Source organism: Papio anubis, chromosome 4, assembly GCF_008728515.1.
Source record: "Papio anubis isolate 15944 chromosome 4, Panubis1.0, whole genome shotgun sequence".
NCBI lineage: Eukaryota > Metazoa > Chordata > Mammalia > Primates > Cercopithecidae > Papio > Papio anubis.
Genome location: NC_044979.1, coordinates 107253952 through 107273760, shown reverse-complemented (window position 1 = coordinate 107273760; position 19809 = coordinate 107253952). Strand labels below are relative to the sequence as shown.

Genomic DNA, 19809 nt, shown 5'->3' with positions numbered 1-19809 from the left:
CCTGAGTTACATAGAGAGAGACACTGGAGCAAAAACAATGAAAGACGGTAGGACTGGAAACATTAGTTGAGTCTGAAAGAGAACAAAAGAAGATAAGTTCAAGCCAGCTGACAGTAAGACTGAACACCAATTCCAGGGGACCTGAAGGTAGGTGTGAAGTGAGATATGGTTACTGGAAGTCAGAAGTGGGGGAATATACTAAAGAAACTGGGAAGAAAGTGGGAAGAAAATTGCAGTTGGGGAGAGTTATCAGTAGATGCGAAAATTACTGGGTCAAATGTGGTTCTAGGATAGGATATTGGCACAATGTAAAGTATCCCTCCATAGATTGCTTATTATTTGTAAGTGAAAAATGTACCTTTTCACTGGAAAGCCTCGTTAGTGATGACAACGTTACCAAGTGTTTAAAGTTAGCACCATCATAGTGGACAGATGGACAAGGATGTGATGCATCTGATATTGACGTGATGCAATGTGAAGTCTCCATATCACCCATGAAGTGTTCTTGCCAAAAATGTTCAGCCTAAATCTCATGAAACCTACTTTTTATGGGAACGCAAAGGACAGCAGAATAATACAATGACACCATAGGAAAAACCAGACAAATCTAAAGTGTAAGATACTCTATAAGAGGCTACGCCTGGACCTCACAAATAATTAGTAATAGTGATTGTAATTCATTGATAGATAGAAAGAAAGGTAGTATTTTACCTCTTAATACTGAAGGCATAGAAAGAGTTAATGAACAAGTTAGAACCTGGATGACTAAAGAAGAAACTCCAGACAGACTCTTACCCAATTGCTTAATGAGAAAAAAATCAGAGATTAAGACCAGTGCCTCAGCCAGGCAGTGGGGTTCATACCTGTAATCCCAGCACTTTGGGAGGCCAAGGTGGGAGGATTTCTTGAACCCAGGAGTTTGAGACTAGCCTGGATTTAGAGACCAACCCTGTCTCTCTCTATATATAAAAAAATACAGAAATTGGTTGGACATGGTGGCATGCGCCTCTAGTCCTAGCAACTCAGGAGGCTGAGATGGGAGGATTGCTAGAGCCTGGGATGTTGAGGCTGCAATAAGCTGTGATTGTGCCACTGCACTCCAGCCTGGGTGACAGAGTGAGATCTTAACTCAAAAAACAAAACAAAACAAAACAAAAAAACAAAAACAAAAAACAAAAAAAACAGAGACACAGTATGTAGCATTTATGAAATAGAAGTAAGCATAAGTTAACTAAACAAAGACTAAGTTTTTATTAAACATAAGAATTCATTCATTTTCAACTCATCTTTTTGTGATCCTTAAAAAATCTCACATAAGACAATCCTTCAAATATTCTTGTAGCTTACCCCTCCCCTCAAAACACGTGGTAGATCTCAACTCATTCTAGTGAACAAGATTCTGAGGCTCAGAGAGAGCACCTTACAGAAAAATCTGTTAATTCAATTTAATTGGCCCATGTATTCTGCCACTGTGGACAAACCTCGAGTACCAGGTGTCTTTTGATGAAATAACTCAGGACTGCTCCCTCGAATAAGCACAATTTTGACTTCAGTGTTTTATTAACAAAATTTAAAAATATACAGAAAAGTTAAAAGAATACTTCAGAGAACGCCTGTGTACCCTCCTCTTAGGTTCAAGAATTGTTAACATTTTGCCAAATTTGATTTATATAGTTGTATTGGAAAATTACGTTCCATAAGCATACTATAATTTTTATATCTAAGAAAGTAAGACTAATTCTATAATATCATATAATCTCCAATGAATATTTAAGTTTCTCCAACTGACACAACTAATATATTTATAGGTTTCCCCCCGGAGTCAGGTTCTTATCAAGACTTATTCAATGCATTCTTTATGTGCGAATTGATGTCTTTCATCCCTTTACTCCGGATTTGTCTTTTCACTTCTGCTTATTGTCTTTTCCTTTAGAAATCTTCATGAAGTTGACATATTGAAAAATCCAGGTAAGCTGCACTGCCCCTAAGGAGAAGGCTTGGCTGCATGGAGGCACCAAGGCTTTGGTATCCACAGCAAGTGAGGCCCCCACAGCCACCTGTGGCTGAGAGTGAGCAGTGTCTACCCCCAACATGGAGGGTCTATCATGATGAGGCCCAGAACAAAGAGATTTATTTTGTTGTCACCTATAAACAGCCCAGTTCACTCCTATAATCATAGAGAGGGTGATAACCCCATAAAATTGACAGAGACTGGATCTCCAGTCAACTCAGCCAGTGGATGCCAAGTTAGGTTCAAGTGATTTAGAAAATTAAGGGAGGTTTGCGTTGAAGATGGTGGCCTGAGCATCTGTGTTTTCTCACTTACTTCCAGAAATCCCACTGAAGTAACAAAACAGACAGACAGAGGGGATCAATAGGAAACCACAGGGAGAACAGAAAGGGAGGACCACAGTCCAGAGCTCTGAGGAATTTGTGTAGTTTAGAGAGCAAATGGGATCTTAGTGAGTGTCAACCCGAGTGGAGGGAGCTGTTACTTGGAAGAGACACAGAAGGTTGCTATAAAGGTATAGGAGCAAATCTGTCCAGGAGACCCCATGCTGGCTTCAAGTTCAGAGCCTGCATGCATTGGGAACAAGAATGGACTGTGGAGCAATCATCAAGGACTGTGGTGACAGGAACAGGGTATGGAAAAGCTGGGCCAGTGGATTCCATCTATGTTTAGAAAGTGACCGGAAGCTGTTCTGTTTACCACTGATTAACAAATGGAGAGCTGCTGTCTGCAGAGGTGGAAGATTTGCCTAGAAAAGGCTGGGGCTGCAAGTTTGTAATTGACATCCCCAAGACTGGGAGCAGTGGGCTGAGGGGATGAGAGCATGCCTGCCAGTTCTGTGTACGGACACCCTAAAGACAGAACTGCTGGTATCCCCTATCCACAGGGCTCACAGGGGGTCCTCACAGTCTGGGGAGAAGCCTGCTGGGGAAATCAAATTTCGTAACAGCTGAAAACAGCCACACATACGCCATCTGTGTTCACAGACATAAATATTAGGAATATAAACTAATGATTACTAAACTATCAGAAAAAATCATCAGTGCCTGAGTTAAGAATCAAGGCCAAGACAATCGTAAAAAAATCAGGAAACAACAGGTGCTGGAGAGGATGTGGAGAAATAGGAACACTTTTACACTGTTGGTGGGACTGTAAACTAGTTTAACCATTGTAGAAAAAAGTGTGGCGATTCCTCAAGGATCTAGAACTAGAAATACCATTAGACCCAGCCATCCCATTACTGGGTATATACCCAAAGGATTATAAATCATGCTGCTATAAAGACACATGCACATGTATGTTTACTGCGGCACTATTCACAATAGCAAAGACTTGGAACCAACCCAAATGTCCATCAATGACAGACTGGATTAAGAAATTGTGGCACATATACACCACGGAATACTATGCAGCCATAAAAAAGGATGAGTTTGTGTCCTTTGTAAGGACATGGATGCAGCTGGAAACCATCATTCTCAGCAAACTATCGCAAGAACAGAAAACCAAACACCGTATGTTCTCACTCATAGGTGGGAATTGAACAATGAGAACACTTGGACACAGGAAGGGGAACATCACACACCACGGCATATTGTGGTGAGGGGACAGTGGGGACGGATAGCATTAAGAGATATACCTAATGTAAATGACGAGTTAATGGGTACAGCACACCAACATGGCACATGTATGCATATGTAACAAACCTACACGTTGTGCACAACTTAAAGTATTTTTAAAAAATACCCTAGAACTTAAAGTATTTAAAAAAAAAAAAGAATCAAGGCCAAGAAACAGAAAAAAATGGACCCCAGCTTAACAGGCAACTCAGGAAACAAAGAGAATTTTAAAAAGAAAACTCAATAAATTTTAATCAAAATGTCATCAGAGATTTGAGACAATATTATGTCCTTAAAAGAGAAATGGGCTGCCATTAAAAAAAAGGAATAATTAGAAATACTAAAACACATGATGGCTGATGCTGAAAGAATTCAATATAAGGGTCAGAGGATAAAGTCAAAGACAACTTCCAGAACAGCACTGAGCAAACAAAGGAAGAAAGGTAGCAGATGGCTGGGCACAGTGGCTCATGCCTATGATCCCAGCACTTTGGGAGGCCGAAGCGGGTGGATCACGAGGTCAGGAGATCTGAGACCATCCTTGCTAACATGGTGAAATCCCGTCGCTACTAAAAATACAAAAAATTAGCTAGGCATGGTGGCATGCGCCTGTAGTCCCAGTTACTCTGGAGGCTGAGGCAGGAGAATTGCTTGAACCTGGGAGGCAGAGGTTGCAGCGAACTGAGATCGAGCCACTGCACTCCAGCCTGGGCGACAGAGCGAGACTTCATCTCAAAAAAAAAAAAAAAAAGAAAGATAGGAGACAAAACGAGTTGATGCAGAAGGTCCAACACTGACTTACATAGAACTTCTAGGAAGGAGATTACAGAAAATAGGGTGAAAATTTTTTTAAAATGGGGAAAAATTCCTTAGGCTGAAGAGGGACAAGTCTTTAGATTGAAACTGCCTAAGTAGTGTCAATTGGGAAAAATGATAAAATATTCACACCCATCTCCATCCTGGTAACAGCTCAGAATGGCAAGAATAAAGAGAAGATTCTGAATGCTTCTAGAAATGAGAACATATAGGCACATACACACACACACGAGGCATACCACAAAAGAAGATCACCTGGGCCTCAGATTGCTTATCAGTTTGAAGATAGGAACAATGTTTTTAATAATTCTGATGAAAAACATTTTGATATTTATGATCTGATAACTAAATAAACAATCAATCAAATGTAACTGCAAAACAAAGATGTTTACTGACATGCAGCTTCTCAGAAAAGTTTACCTTCCATTTATACTTTCTGGAAAAAAATTACAAGATGCTTATGTACTTCACAGGAGAAAGAAGTCTTTGAACGCAGCAGACAAGGTATTCAAGAAACAGTGGAAATGACCAGAGAATAATGAGAAGAAACCCTTGGCAAACAGCAGGAAAGTGGGCCAAACTGGGACAAAATCTGTTTTCCAAAACTTCTGGTGTCTTTTTTCCTTCCTCCCTTTCTTCTTTTTCCCCCTTCCTTTTTTCTTTCTTCCTTTTCCTAGTGTGGCTATGGAGTCTTCTTTTTATATCTTTTCTTTCGTGGGACTTGGTGCTAGAAGGGTAGATATGCATCAGGAGGACACTAGATTTCCACACTTAATATTACTTTTACATTGTGGATGTTTACTACATTTACATTCTGCTACCTTCCATCTTGACACTATAATTAAAGCTTATCTATAGATTTATTCTAAAAATTGAAAAACAGAATTTACAGCATTGTAATTATGCAACATTATTCATAGCAGAGCCAAAGAGCAAGACTGGACCTGAAGAGAAGGGGTATAATCCTTAGACGTGGAGGATCATTTCAAGAGGAAAGTAGATTCCATTTCTTTCTTTCTTTTTTTTTTTTTTTTTTTTTTTGAGATGGAGTTTTGCTCTTGTTGCCCAGGCTGGAAGGCATGATCTCGGCTCACTGCAACCTCTGCCTCCCCGATTCAAGCGATTCTCCTGCATCAGCCTCCTCAGTAGCTAGGATTACAGGCACGTGCCACCATGCCCAGCTAATTTTTTTTGTATTTTTAGTAGAGACAGGGTTTCATCATGTTGGCCAGGCTGGTCTCAGACTCCTGACCTCAGGTGATCCACCCTCCTCGGCCTCCCAAAGTGCTGGGATTACAGGTGTGAGTCACCACGCCTGGCGGAAAGTGGATTTCATTTTTTACAACATAGAAGACTTCCATGTGTTTCACCAATTTAAAACTCCAATGAGAGCAAAACACAAAGAAATGCATGGTATCTCCATAAAGTATATTGAATTATATCAAAATTTGGGGCAATCGAGAGAATGTCAAAAGAGAAAATCTGTTTGATCTTGACCATTGATACATTCTTCCTCAAAGGTGACAGGTTTAATGATGTAGTACTAGATCAGAGACTGAGGAGATTAAAATGGAAGGAAACCACAGCCCCAAATCTTTTTCTTTTCTTTTTTTTTTGAGATGGATTCTTGCTCTATCACCCAGGCTGGAGTGCAGTGGTACCATCTCGGCTCACTGCAACTTCCGTCTCCCAGGTTCAAGCGATTCTCCTGCCTCAGTCTCCCGAGTAGCTGGGATTAGAGGTGCGTGCCACCACACCTGGCTAATTTTTGTGTTTTTGGTAGAGATGGGGTTTCACCATGTTGGCCTGGCTGGTCTCGAACTCCTAACCTTAGGTGATCCACCTGCCTCGGCCTCCCAAAGTGCTGGGATTACAGGTGTGAGCCACCATGCCCAGCACCACAGCCCCAAATCTAAGTTGAAAATTACTACTACAACAGTAGAAGTCATTTGGTTCAAGTGTGCTCTGAGTCTGGCATAAACACACCACAGACAGGAGAGTGTCCAAGGGCACTGATTAATTGTGGGACTGCTCTCTCTCTTCTCTGCCCCAACTATCACTTTTTGCGGAGGAGCTCACAGCCTTACCCTTCCTTCCCCACAGGGCAGTGAATGTGAGCAACTGGGTTGAAACGGAGGGGCTCCATGTATCCTTTCATCTCCTGGAGGGGGAGTGCTACCACACACTGGAAATAAACTACCAGCATCTCCACCTGGTAATCCATTTCTTCTTCTCCAGGATCACCAGTTGCAAGCTGCAGAAAATAGAAACAGCTGGCAGGCGAACGGAGAATCATATTAGTAAAGTTCAGCATGCAAACAAGGAGACATCCAACTTAAACTGAGTAACTATAACCTAGGAAAGTAGAGATAATAGAGTAAATTAAAAAAAAAAAGAATTTGAAAGAAATACTAATATCCTCACAGCAATAAGAGAGGCTATTATATCCATAAAACAAGAGCAGGTAATGTCTTAGGTCAGGTTGTCCAGGACAAATACTCTGAGACTGAGGTTTGCTTACTGGAGGGTGACTTTGGAGTACCTTTGAGATCCACACTCGAGAAAAACTGAGGTAAGCAGGACTGAGCAGAGGAAGAAGTTGAGATGCAATGTAGTCACAACAGAGGACCCAGCCAACTTCATGGGGAGCTCTGGAGTTGTATTCATGCATCAATCATCAGCTGTGTGATTGGATGATGGAGCACCTTCGTCCTGAGCCGCGGCATGAGGGGGTGTGCCCACAGCGCCCACTAGAGGTAATTATTTAAAAGTGTGAGAAAATTAAGAAATTTAAATTATGATCATTAAAAATTTAAAAACCATTGAACTATATAAATAGAAAGAATAGACAAAGCTAAAGACTGACTTAATGAATTGGAAGACAGAGCCAGAGGATTGTCCCAGAGGGCAGTACTAAGACTCATAAGGAATAGAAGCAATGAGAGAAAAGTTAAGTGACATGAATGAGAATATCAGAAGGCCCATGAGATAGAAAATTTATCAATAAAAAAACAGAATACTCTTATACAATCAAAGAAATAATAGAAGAATTAGGAAAGAGAGGTAAGTAAACAAAAGTTATAAAAACTTTTCAGAGGAGGGAGTTAATAAATACTGTCTGAAGTTGGTCAAACAAAATAGTACAAACAGTTAGAAGCATGGCATGAATTACCAAAAAATTCAAAAAAGAAAAAACTCAGTGTGTTGACCTCTAGGGACTAACTAGGACTGTGAATGTATATATTCATTATATTATCTATAAATTAGCAAATATTTGCTTACTAATAATATTTATTAATAATAGTAAACGGACATATATTTATTTAAAACATTTTGAAGACAAAGTAAAGAATATTGATACTTTCACCTGACTGTCATGCAATCTATTAATAACCATTACAAGTATATAGTGGTTAGCATTCATGTTGGCTCCATTTATTGAATGTTCAGTATGCGCTAGGCACTGTCTGAAAGAAGTATCATTATCCCAACATCCACGTTTTATAGGCTTAGAGAAAAATAAGTTAAGTGGCTACTAAGAAGTAGAGCTAGGATTTTCACATCTGTAGACTTCAAAGCATGGACATTTAAATACTCTTTAAATTTTGCTCTCATGAGACGGTTGAGTCAATCCTCTTGTCAGTATTTATTGTAATATTGGATGGATTCCTTGAGTTACTGATAAATACTATTTCTTTGGCTATTGTTCATTGGACTCTGGGTGGTAGACAATGGATATAGATCTAAGAAGTCTTGATAAATCTACCCAGAAAAACTCAAAACAGGAGAAGACATCTGGTTAATAGGTGACTTGGAAGTCCATGGAGATATTTTTTGTTTAAAAGTAGGGTGGAATGGCTGGAGCAGAGGGGTATTGGTGCAGACAATAACTTTTGCATTTTTGGGTGGATGTTCTTCACCAATGGACAGTAATATAGTGATTAAGAAATGGGAACACACTGGAGATGAACGCAAGGTAATGGTGTCACAGAAAGTCAAACAAGAGGGGAGTCATCCCTTTTATATCTTGAGTCTGTCCTTGACCTGGGAATAAATGTTGTCGGTGATATTGTTTTGGATACTAGGCTACAAGAAAGCTAAGCAAGTTTAGATTTGGTTGAGCCAATGAAGGAAGACAAAAGCAAATTGCTAGTTTGAGAGCTTCCCCAACCAGGGTGAACATCAGTTCTATGTGCCCTCTACCGCAAACATAACTAACACTTGAATTTCTGTAGTTCTCAGTTTCTCCATTAATGCATGACTTAGGCTCCCATCTCTGACCTCGGTGCAATAATTCCCTATCTGTTGGTTATGAATTGAATGCTTGTTCTCCCCCAAAATTCTTATGTTGAAGCCCTACCACTAATGTGATGGTATGTGGAGATGGGGCTTTGAGAAGTAATTAGGTTGAGATGAGGCCTTGAGTGTGGTGACCTCCTGCTGGGATTAGTGCCCTTATAAGAAGAGATACCTGAGAGCTTTCTCTTGCTCTTTCTGCCATGTAAGGATATAATAAGAAGGCAGCAGTCTGCGGGCCAGGAAGTGAGCCCTCATCAGAAGCCGACCATGTCAGCACTCTGATCTCAGACTTCCAGCCTTCAGGAGTGTGAGAAAATAAATTTCTGTTGTTTAAGCCACCCAGTCCATGGAATTTTGCTATGGCAGAATGAGCAGACTAAGACACTATTCTTCCCACGTGCATTTTTGTCTCCCCACTAATTCATTCACTATTTAGTAGGATGACCTTTAAAACAATAACTGACCACAACAATCAGTTGCTTAAAACATTTCAGTGGAAAACAAACCAAATCAAAACTTATTAGGCCTTTCCATCATCCTTAATACATCCAAATTCTGTAATATGACTCTCAAGGGCTTCCAAATTTTGGCTTTTGCCCATTGCTTTTAGATTTACTTTTGATACTTTCAGACTTGGGCCAAATAGACTTTTTAAGGTTCCTCCCACACTATGATTTCTCTAGGGGTGTCCAATTGTTTGGCTTCCCTCGGACACATTGGAAGAAGAAGAAGAATTGTCTTGGGCCACACATAAAATACACTAGCACTAATGATGAGCTAAAAAAAATCACAAAACTCATCATGTTTTAAGAAAGTTCACAGTTTTATGTTGGACTGCATTCAAAGTCGTACTGGGCTGCATGCGGCCTGTGGGCCATGGGTGGGACAAGCTTGCTGTGAACCTTCATACAAAGTTAACTGTTTTTGCTTAGAATCCTTCCTCATTACCAACCCACTTCCTTTTGTCTTTTTGTCCTGGATAACACCTCCTCACTCACCCTTCAGGTTTCAAATCAACAGAACTTCCCCAGGAGGCTTTTCCTGACTTACAGGTGATGTTAGCATCCCTGTCTCCATGCAGTCCTGCAATGTTCTGTCCTTCTCCTAATATTATACTCCTCACTTGTTTTTAATGGCCATTTAAAATCTGTCTTCTGAGCTAGAATGGAAATGCCAAAAGGGGGCAAGCCATGTTTCTCTCGTTCATGATTATACTCTCCCTTTCTCCCTTTTAAACTCACACTTAAGGCATTCACTGCACGTTGAATTAATGAATGATCAAGTAAAGGAATGCCCTCTCACAGCAGCCCTCCGTGTCACTCTGCTTGTTCCAGGGCTGACCCTGTTGGCTGTAAATTGCAGGTGTCTGCCTGCTGCCCAGATCTCATTATCCCTGGTGTAGCCGAGTCCTGGAGCTGAGGCAACTCTCTCTGCCCCCAGAGCTGTTTGAAGACTGGAGGCAAACCAGCATGAGCCTGATTCTAACACAAGAAAAGGGAATAGATTTGTCAAACTGTAGATCAAGGAATTTGGTGCTCATTTGGAGCAGAAATTTGAAGCAAATTACTGAATGTATTATTAAATGCACAGGATCCATTTAGAATCCAATAAGTTTAAAAAATAAATTAGAAATTAATATTTATGAGCACTTAGGAAGGAGTTGATCAACGTGAGTCATCATTGATTAAAAATACAACAGGCCATTATTTCAGTTTGGGGTTTCATGGTGACACTTTGCATGGTGACATTTTGATAGGGTCTCAATCCTCCTAGTTTGGAATTTTGTACACACAAGGAAAGATAAAGATATAGGAAACACAAGATCAAAGTATTTAAATCTGAGAAACTGCCCCAAATACCTCTCTGTCCATTAACAATGCAAAGCTTTCTTATAAAAACACGGTGGGGGAATGAAGCTTAGACTTGAGGCTTAAGTGATTTTGATTTTCCAGCCATCTGTCCCTACCCTGCTCTCTTTTCCTCTACTTATCCTGAAACTAAGATGGATGGTTCTACAGAGGAGATCCTGAATCCGTCTCCCTAACCACTTGAGATGTGGATGAGGCTGGCCTGTCTGCACGAAGGTATAGGCTCTGCCCAAGTGGGCTTACCAGAAGTGCAAGTGAGGGGATGCACTTGGATTCTGTTCCTTGCTATAAAATGGCCCTCCTCTCTGCTAAAGCATGACCTAATGATTGAATGGTTCGAGCTGTGACCAGGAACTGAGAAGGGAAAGTGGTAACAGCTCTTTCTCACCATTATGGGTGGAGACTGACATGTGAAAAGAGGGAATGGATGTTGTTCTTTTATTTTTTGAGTCTGTTAATATGAATTGTCCATTGAAGAACTGTTGTAGGTAAAAATAGCTAACATTCAGTGAGTGTTTCTATGTGTCAGGTCCTGTTCTAAGAATTTTTCATGAATTAACTCATTTAATCTTCACTCAACCCTATCTGGTAGGCACGGTTTCAATCTCATGAGTTAAGGGTAATGCAGCCAGTAAATGGTAACGGTGGGATTTATACACAACAACCAGGTCCAAAGATGGAGCCCACATACATGACAACACCACATATTCCACTCTATTGTATCCACTGCTGACCACCAGCAGAGCCCAGGGAGAAGGCAGGTTCCTCTAAGACACTTGACAACACTTCTAAGATGTCTTTATGAATAGAATAGAAAATTGAAGTTTGGCAATTGCACTGTTAAGCAGTTTATTAATAACCAGTGAACCCAAGAATGCTATGCTCCCAGCTTAGCGGAGGGAGCTCCTTAGTGGGATGTCATGTGGCATCTTAATATTTTTATGTAATCCATGAATATGGGGAGACACTGGATGCCTGAATCCAATCCTAAGGGACTTAGAGAAAGTGGATCAGGAACTTTGGTTCCAAAGATCAACTCCATGTTCACGTGCATGGCCTAAGCATAACACCATAAAGAATGTCCAGTCTTCTCCATGTACTCCTATCAACATTGAGATGTATTTGAGAAAAAAAAAAAAAAAAGAGAGAGAGAGAGAGAAAAGATCTCAGGCTGTATTGTGTTTGCTAATGGTTAATTAGGTAATTAATCTATAAGACAACTACTTTTTTATGCTTTTTTTTTTCAAGGGCAGAGACACATACCCTTCCAGGAGAAGATGGCTCAGATGAGAGAGACTTGAAGCTATATCACATGAAGAAGAGTCAGAGTAATTGAGGATGATTAATCCTCAAAACAGAGTGTTTAGGTAAAATTTGAGGGCTATCTTCAAAGATCTGAAAGACCTCTTCATGGAGGAAAGATGTGAAGACCAAAGGTTACAGGGGAGTGGATTTGCATAATTGCTGTGCAAGGAGGGAACAATTATGACAGCTAATGTTTACTGAGTGCTCACCACGCATGCACTAAAGTTAAGGTCTTTATATGCCTTAGCTACAAGGTTGCAGATCGAATTCATGCTCATCACTACAAGCATCTCAGAGCATTGTTAGTAAAGGCTCCATTTATTGACTACTTATTAAATTACCTCATTTAATAGTTGTGCTATTGATTTTTGTTATTGTATCATTACTGTTTTATAGATGAGGAAATACAGTAGTTAAGTTGCTTTCCTGCAGTCACCCTAGTTACTGGCTTTATAACCATGTGGACCCAGGCACTCTTGATACTAATACTGCCTCCCAGAGTCATGCGTGTAATAAGGAGTTAGATCAGAGCTGTTCATTAAAAATATAAGGTGAGCCACTAATGAGAGCCTATGTGTAGCCTTACATTTTCTAGTGGCCACATCAGAAAATGTAAAAAGAAACTGGTGAAATTAATTTTATGTATGCTTATATGTTAACCCAATACATGATGAACCCAATGGACTTATTACATCAAACTATTCTCATGTATTGCAATAATGTAATCAACATAAAAATACTTAACAAGTTAGTTTACATTCATTTTAAAAATACTAAATTGTATGTCTGTTTTACAGTTACAGAACATCTCAGGGCTAGCCACATTTCAAGTGCTCAACAGCTGCCTGTGGCTCTTGAGGGGGAGGATCTTAAAAGGGAGCTTAGTTTTCCACCTTGATTCTGATGCCTCCCAGCCCCCAACTCATTTCCTTTGCCAATTAGAAGCAAATGCCTAACTGCCTTTGACTTTTCCGGTAGAGCCAATGTAGGTATAGCTGAATTGGGGGAGGACAGGTGTTTCGCCTGCAACCCTCTTCCCTCCTGCCAGCTAGGCTGGGAGTTAACGTTTTTGATTTCTGTTTTGAAAATGATTTAAGTAGGTTGCATGAATTAAGTAATTTATTCTAAATACCAAATTAGGGGTAGAACGTCTTGCCTTATGCAAAGTTATGCAAAATTAGGAAGTCCCTGGCTTAATTGGTTAGAAATACATCTTGTAGCTTCAATTGCAGGGTTAGTAAATACATAGATGTCGACTGAGAGGGAGGAAATGTTTTGTTATTTTTGCCACTCTGTCCAAGGGTAGAGGCACAGCGTCAAAACAAACACGTCTTAAAGTAGCGTTCAAACAGCCCACCGAAGTTTCCCCTTAATATCCGGAACCGGTTGCCAAAAATGAAAAAAAGATGTGAAAAGATTCTACTCGCTTTTGGCCTCCCGGAGGTGGCGCTATGAGGGTGACGGAGTTAATTAGTGCCTCCAAACGCCGTGTGTGAGCTCATCGAAGTCATGCTCTGCACACATATTATTTATAGCAGATTTGAGCCATGCATGGTGTTTGACATTTCTGTCTTTATAAGTAGGGGGACTTCAAAAAGTCGTGGGCATTCCCCTAGGCAAAGTGCAGTGGGCAGGGACCAGGGTGCGGGCGCAAGGCGAACGCGCAGACCACGAGTGTCCTGGCGCAGGTGCCAGGGGCGGCGGCTGCAACTCCGCAGCGTCCGCTCGGGAGGAGAGTTCGCGGCTGATCTCCGGATGCCTTGCAGATGCAAAATGTGTCTCTGGCCAGCAGGAGGAAGGAAGAGGAAGTGAGAGCAGCGGCAGCCGGCGGTGCAGCAGCCGGCCGACCCAGAGTGTAAGTGCGTGTGCTGGGGCGAGCGGGAGCGGGCGAGGATGGGCACAGGATAGAGGTAGAGCCACCCACGCCGCCGCGGCCCCACGCTGGGCGACAGAGCCTCCAGTTCCCCTTCAATGGTGGCAGGTCGCCGCAGCTCTGATCGCCGGGAACCCTTGCCGCTGCTGTCCTGCGACCCCAAGCAGGTTCGTAAAGTTTCCTGGGCTGGCGCCGCGCCCCGACTTCCTGACCTCGGCGCGGCAGGGGAGGGGGCCGGGACTGGGGCCGGGAGGAGCCGTCCTGCTCCGGGGGACTCCGGGAGCCGCGGAGACACTTTTGTTTCCTCCCTGGGGGCGCCGCGGCTCGGGCGGGGGTGGCCGCCGCGCTCGGCAGGGTGAAAGCTGTGGGCGCGTCGGGGCGCTCTGCAATTGGGGAAGTCTTAGCTCGGGGGATGGCGGGAGTGGGAGTGGGAGCGGAGGGAGGGGGCGCTGGAGGTGCGGCGCCCGGGGATGAAGCGCAGGGCCCGGGGCCCGGGGCCCGGGAGCCCGCCGAGACGTTTCGACCAGGGTCTGCGGGAGGGGGGCGCCGGAGGGTTGCGACGCTGGCGCGAGGTTGTTGGGGAAGGGGGATGTGGGGCTGGGACCTTGGAGTCAAGATTCCTATAGAGCCAGAGAAGCGGCTGGCGGCTCGGACTCTGCGTCTTCTCCTGCACTCAGGGATGGGAGGGAATCCCCCGGCGAGTGCGCTCGTGGGAGGAGGCGGTGATGGGCCAGAGGGATGGGGGCCAGGAGGGCCGGAGAGGGCGGTCTGGGCAGCCGGGAGCCCCGGAGGCTCTGGTTGTAAATACTCTCCTCCCAGGGACACACCGCGGTCTCCGCTGAGACCGGGAGAGGCGGCGGGGGGCTTTGTGGAGCTTCGTGGAAATCTCAGCTTCGGAGAGGGGATGCACCGGGCGCGCCTTCAGAGAAGGGGGCGGCGGCATGCCGGGGGCCTGGGAATCGGAGCGGAGAGTGGCAACCGCGATCGCCGGAGTCTTTTTGAGGAAGAGGAAATACAGAACTCAGCTGTCCCGGGGGTGCGCGCGTGTGTTTGGGATTGGGAAGTCGGTGCTGTGCCGCGAGCGCGCGCGAGGTGGCGTGTGTGTGTGTGTGTGTGTGTGTGTGCGCGCGCGCGCGTGTGTGTGCGCGCGTATGTATGTGTGTGTGGTGTGTCATCGGTGTGTGTAAGTGTGTGTGTGTGTGGGGTGGGTGTTGTCGGTGTGGGGGGGTGTTGTCGGTGTGTGTGTGTAAGTGTTACCGCACAGCCAGGAACTACCCGCCCAGTGACCCTCTCCAGCCTAGGGGGCGATTTGAAGTTGGAGGCGGGACGGGACCTGCCTTGACCTAAAGGACCAGACTCAGGCTTGGTCCCAGGTAGTGACCCAGCTCTGAGAGCCCCTGGACGGCCCCCGAGACCCAGTGAACGTATTTGGGATGCCCCTCGCGCTGGATCATGGGCTTCCCAACTGCGTTGGCCGTGAATGATTCGGGCCTAATTCGTTATGGTTAAGATTTTAGATAACCTAAGGCAGGGGATGGGGCCTCCAGAGGCGGAGGCTCCCTGTTGGGCGCGGCCGGTGACTTGGGGATGAGGCTATGGAAGAATATCTGAGTGTTTCTTTTTTGCTTCTATAAAGGTAATTAATGACCTGTATTTACATACCAAAACCCTGCGACCAACTTTGGGACATAGAGGGATATAATCCTTCTCAGAATCACTTTGAGATTGCAAAGACTGGCAGCAGCTGTTATTGTTGTCTCCTCTGGCCCCATATTATCTCTGGGTTCTCAGATTCTCCTCTGGGTTCTCACATTATCTCACCTCCATGCCTACTTTCCAAGGTTGTTTCAAGGATTATTGTCCCCCGATTTATAGATCTGGGGGAAAATAATGGCAAGTTAGGAGGCCACATCCCCTGCAGACACATCGCATACTTTTAATTTTTCTTATAGCTGACCTTTTGAAGCTTTACTCTTTACTGTTGTACATTTCCTATCTCTGGAAGGCTGTGGTTAAATGTGGATGCTGCCTTTTTTCTACTCTGTTTTGTTTGTTTGTTTTTATTAGGTTGGTAAATTGTGAGGAAATGACCTGGACTGCTGTGACTCTTGGGGAGGGGTTGTGTCAGGAGGGTACTGAACTGGAGAACAAGAAGTATGGTAGGTATCAGGGAGGGGCAGGCTGGGAGGCAGACCCGGATGGGAGGCAGACCCGGATGGGAGTCTGGGGAAACTCAGGGCCTGGAGCAGTCATTGGGCAAGAAGATGGGCAGTTCTAGTGATGGCCATGCTTACTGTCCTTGGTAACTGCAGGCACCCTCACCGTCTCACATTCTTCTTTTTCACTGAGTTCTCTCCCTAGGGCCTTTGCCCATGAAATTACAGGAGGAGCTTTTCTCCCACATGTCCAGATGACTGACTTCCCCTGCTTCCTTCAGGTGTTTGCCCAGCTGTCAGCTTACAGGGGGCCTTCCCTGGCTACCCCATATATAAAATAGCAGCCAGACATTCCCTGGGCCTCTTATGTTACTCAGTTTTTTGTCTTAGTACCTTTTACTCCCTGGCATTATACAGTCATTTGTGTATTTGAGTATTGTCTCTCTCCCTGTTAGAGCAGAAGTTCAATGAGGGTAGTGATTACCTTGTCTTGTTTACAGCTCCAGAACTTAGATGGATTCTTAGCATGACTTCAGTGCTCAATAAGTGTTTGTAGACTGACTAAAGGAGAGGTGGCTATATTGGGAGAGATCCACCAGGGAAATATACCAGGAAAATGTTGCAGCATTAGTGCAAGTGAGAAGCCCAGGTAATGGGCTTTTGTTTCTTCCCCCGTCCTTTCCCCCATGCCAAGCCACTCTTCTTTTAGGCCCTGTTCTGCCTCGAGTAGACTCCTCCCCTTTTCAGCCTGAAGAAAGGAACAGAGGGGTGATTCCTTGAGAGATTACACAACCAGTGCACTTAATAACACATAACCAGCTGGGCGTGGTGGCTCACGCCTGTAATCCCAGCACTTTGGGAGGCCGAGGTGGGTGGATTGAGATTGAGACCATCCTGGCTAACACGGTGAAACCCCGTCTCTACTAAGCAAGATACAAAAAATTAGCCGGGCCTGGTGTCGGGCACCTGTAGTCCCAGCTACTCGGGAGGCTGAGGCAGGAGAATGGTGTGAACCCTGGAGGCGGAGCTTGCAGTGAGCCCAGATCTTGCCACTGCACTCCAGCCTGGGCGACAGAGCGAGACTCTGTCTCAAAAAAAGAAAAAAACAAAAAACAAAAAACAAAAACAAAAACAAACAAAACAAAAAAAACCCACATAACCATTCCAGATCTGGTGTTTCATCACTCTCCTTGGAGAAGGTCTTTTAAAGAAGTCTGTGCTGCTTTCGCCTAGGAAGAAGGGCATTATTGTAAGGGGATTGAAGTCAGAGGCATCTACTGTATCCCATTCTGCTCTCCTAGGATATGGAAGTGAAGACAGGAGGCTGTAAGGGAGACTGTGTGGCAGATGCAGGGGAGATGAGAAATGCCTAGGAGAAGAAAAATGAAAGTGAGAAAACATGAAGGTCTTCTGCAGGTGCAGCTAAGTCTTGAACATTTACTAAATTACTGTATTGAAAAGAAGGTAATACTTGAGTGTTTCAAAGTAATTTACCCCCTTTGGGTGTTTGGTGTGAGTGGGTGGGGAGGGTGGGGAAAGGGCTTTGAAGTCTTTGCCAGAGGATGTGGCTGGGGGTGAGGCAAGGAGCTCACCTGATCACACACTTTGCTTACTTCATCATCTTGCCTAATGCTCAAGGGTTAAAGGTGATCGTTCCTATGGAGGTAACATTTCCCTTCTAGATCTAAGACAGTGGATACCATTAAGGTTTGTAGCTCAAGCTGGTAAACGCTTTTTGGTGCCTGAAACCATCCAAGTAGATAATTTGGTTTATAAGACATTCTATTGAATTTGGAAAATGTGGTGGATTAATAAACCTTCTCTGCATCACAAAGCCTGGAGTGTTTGCTACTAATTGTGCAACTCTAGTTCTGGTTCCTTCTAATCAAACAGAGAAGTATTTTTTAAGCTTAGGGTTGTAACCCATGAGTGGATCATGGTATCACTTTAGTAGGCCAAGACCAGCAGTTTAAAACATGAAAGAGAAAAGTGGTGTGGAAAACAGAATTTCATAAAACAGACACCCAGTCTTCATGTCAAAGTATTGCTCAATGTGGGTAACGATTTTTAAAGTCTGTTTCAATAATTCTGGGGAAAACTACATCTTTAACTAACTTGCCAGGGATTCTGATGAAGATGTTCTAGAGGGCTATCCTTTTAAGAAATACTTAGCGATCTCCTATTAACAAAATACTGTTGGTTTAATCCCCCTGCAAGAGATGCTATTTCCAAATGTTGAACCAGATGCAGTTCTGTCAGCTGTTGACTTAACTTTTAAAAATGCTGCTATTTGTAGAACTTGCCAGTGTGCTAGGCCCTGATGCTGCCATCTTGGAGGAACTAGAAACTCAAGTGACATGCTTTTCACTTTAGTGATGCAGAGAGGCAGTAGCTCCCTTTGCAATAACTCTTTAACCTTGCTTAGAATAAAATCGACAGGCTATCCCCTTTTCTCACCAACTTTTAGTTTAGAACTTTTGAGGTCTTTGGAAATTTACTCTGCTCAACTTCTTTCACATTTTACATTTAGTGTTCCCCATATGAATGATTCTAATTATGAAGACAGTTGTAATCTCTTCTGGTGGCAGCCACACTGCTGGGATGCATGATTAGATGAAGCATTTTAGCTGACCTGGCCTTGGATTGGCTGTTGAAAGAAGAAAGTCAAAGGCTGACAGCTCAGCCTGGGCAACATAGCAAGACCACATCTCTCAGAAAGTTAAAAAATTAGCTGGATACGATGGCATGCACCTGTAGTCCCAGCTACTTGATAGGCTGAGGCACGACAGTGGCTTGAGTCCAGGAGTCTGAGGCTGCAGTGAGCTGTGATCGCACCACAGTGCTCCAGGTTGGGTGACAAAGAGTTAAGAGGTGGGTAACCCCATCTCTTAAAAATAAAAAAAGTCTGAGAACTTCTTCACTGCCCACAATAAAAGGATCATGAAGGACAGTCATTCCACAGGGTGTGGCTCTCAGGACCATGTGTGTGGCCACGAAAGCCTTCCAGTATGCCAGCACAGCGTTTTTAGGTTTGGGAAAGCCAGCCTGTATGTACAGTGCACACACTGGTTGCAATGCTCAGTTCCCTGGATAATTTGGGTTGTCTGAGTGTTAACAATTGGAACTTATCCATATTAGCCAGAACTAAAGCCTGCAAAGCCATATCGGGATTCCTGATTACATTAACTACTTGTGTGTTAGTGCTATGTTTTCTAACCTGTTGCAATATAAGTGCAGGTATGGTATGAGCAGAATTTGGTCACTGGCCTGAGGTGGGATGAACAGTTAAGTATCAGATAGGACTATGTGTGGGAGAAGAAATGCTAGCTCATCAAACAGAATTAACTACAGTAACAAACTGGCATAGTGCTGAGTCGAGAAATTAGTCACATGTATAAATAGAAGGAGATGATTCTCAGTGTTCCGGGCCCCCACAAACACTGATTTCCAGAATCTGAACAGATTTATTATTGGAGCTTCAATTTTAGGAATTGAGGCTACAGTTTTGACTGCTTTAGTTATAACAGTTAAAGTAGGAAACAAAACTTTCATCAGTAGAAAACACTGGAAAGGCACAACTTGCTAGACTATAGGACTGCGATGTGTTCAGTGGGTTGTACTCTGCATAAGGAGCGGTGGTTTAAGGGAATGATAATCAGGTAAGCCCTATAAAGCATTCTCTTGGTGGAGTTGGAGTCACAGGATCAATGCGACATGTTTCTCTGTGCCCTGACATACCCTTCCTCTGGGGATGCTGTTTTGGAAATGATGGGGAACAATCAGAATAGTATTGTTGTCCCATTTTACAGATGTGGCTTGGAAGAATGAAATGTCACAAGGATACTTAGAGAGTGCATCTGAGCCT

At 43.6% G+C, this 19809-nt stretch overlaps 2 protein-coding genes across 9 annotated transcripts in view; both read left to right on the top strand.

Moving 5' to 3' along the window:
- The first annotated feature begins 13306 nt into the window (after positions 1–13306).
- Positions 13307–19809, top strand: part of ELMO1 (engulfment and cell motility 1) — a 620389-nt gene continuing 613886 nt past the window's right edge. For 5 of the 8 annotated variants that reach the window (XM_021935213.2, XM_009203097.4, XM_031666023.1 and 2 more), the window contains exon 1: positions 13858–13955. The gene's annotated coding sequence lies outside the window, so the exon portion shown is untranslated. Of the gene's footprint in view, positions 13956–19809 lie in introns of all 8 variants that reach the window. The other 3 variants (XM_003896095.5, XM_009203098.4, XM_003896097.5) reach the window with 3 other exon arrangements.
- LOC116274680 lies at positions 13966–18684 on the top strand. The gene is made up of 2 exons (XM_031666024.1): positions 13966–15947; positions 17246–18684. The coding sequence occupies exon 1, from the start codon at positions 14201–14203 to the stop codon at positions 15128–15130; it is 930 nt and encodes a 309-aa protein (XP_031521884.1). The 5' UTR covers positions 13966–14200; the 3' UTR covers positions 15131–15947; positions 17246–18684.

Coding starts and splice junctions, on each gene's coding strand:
- LOC116274680 (XM_031666024.1), top strand. CDS start 14,201: ATGGCGGGAGTGGGAGTGGGAGCGGAGGGAGGGGGCGCTGGAGGTGCG.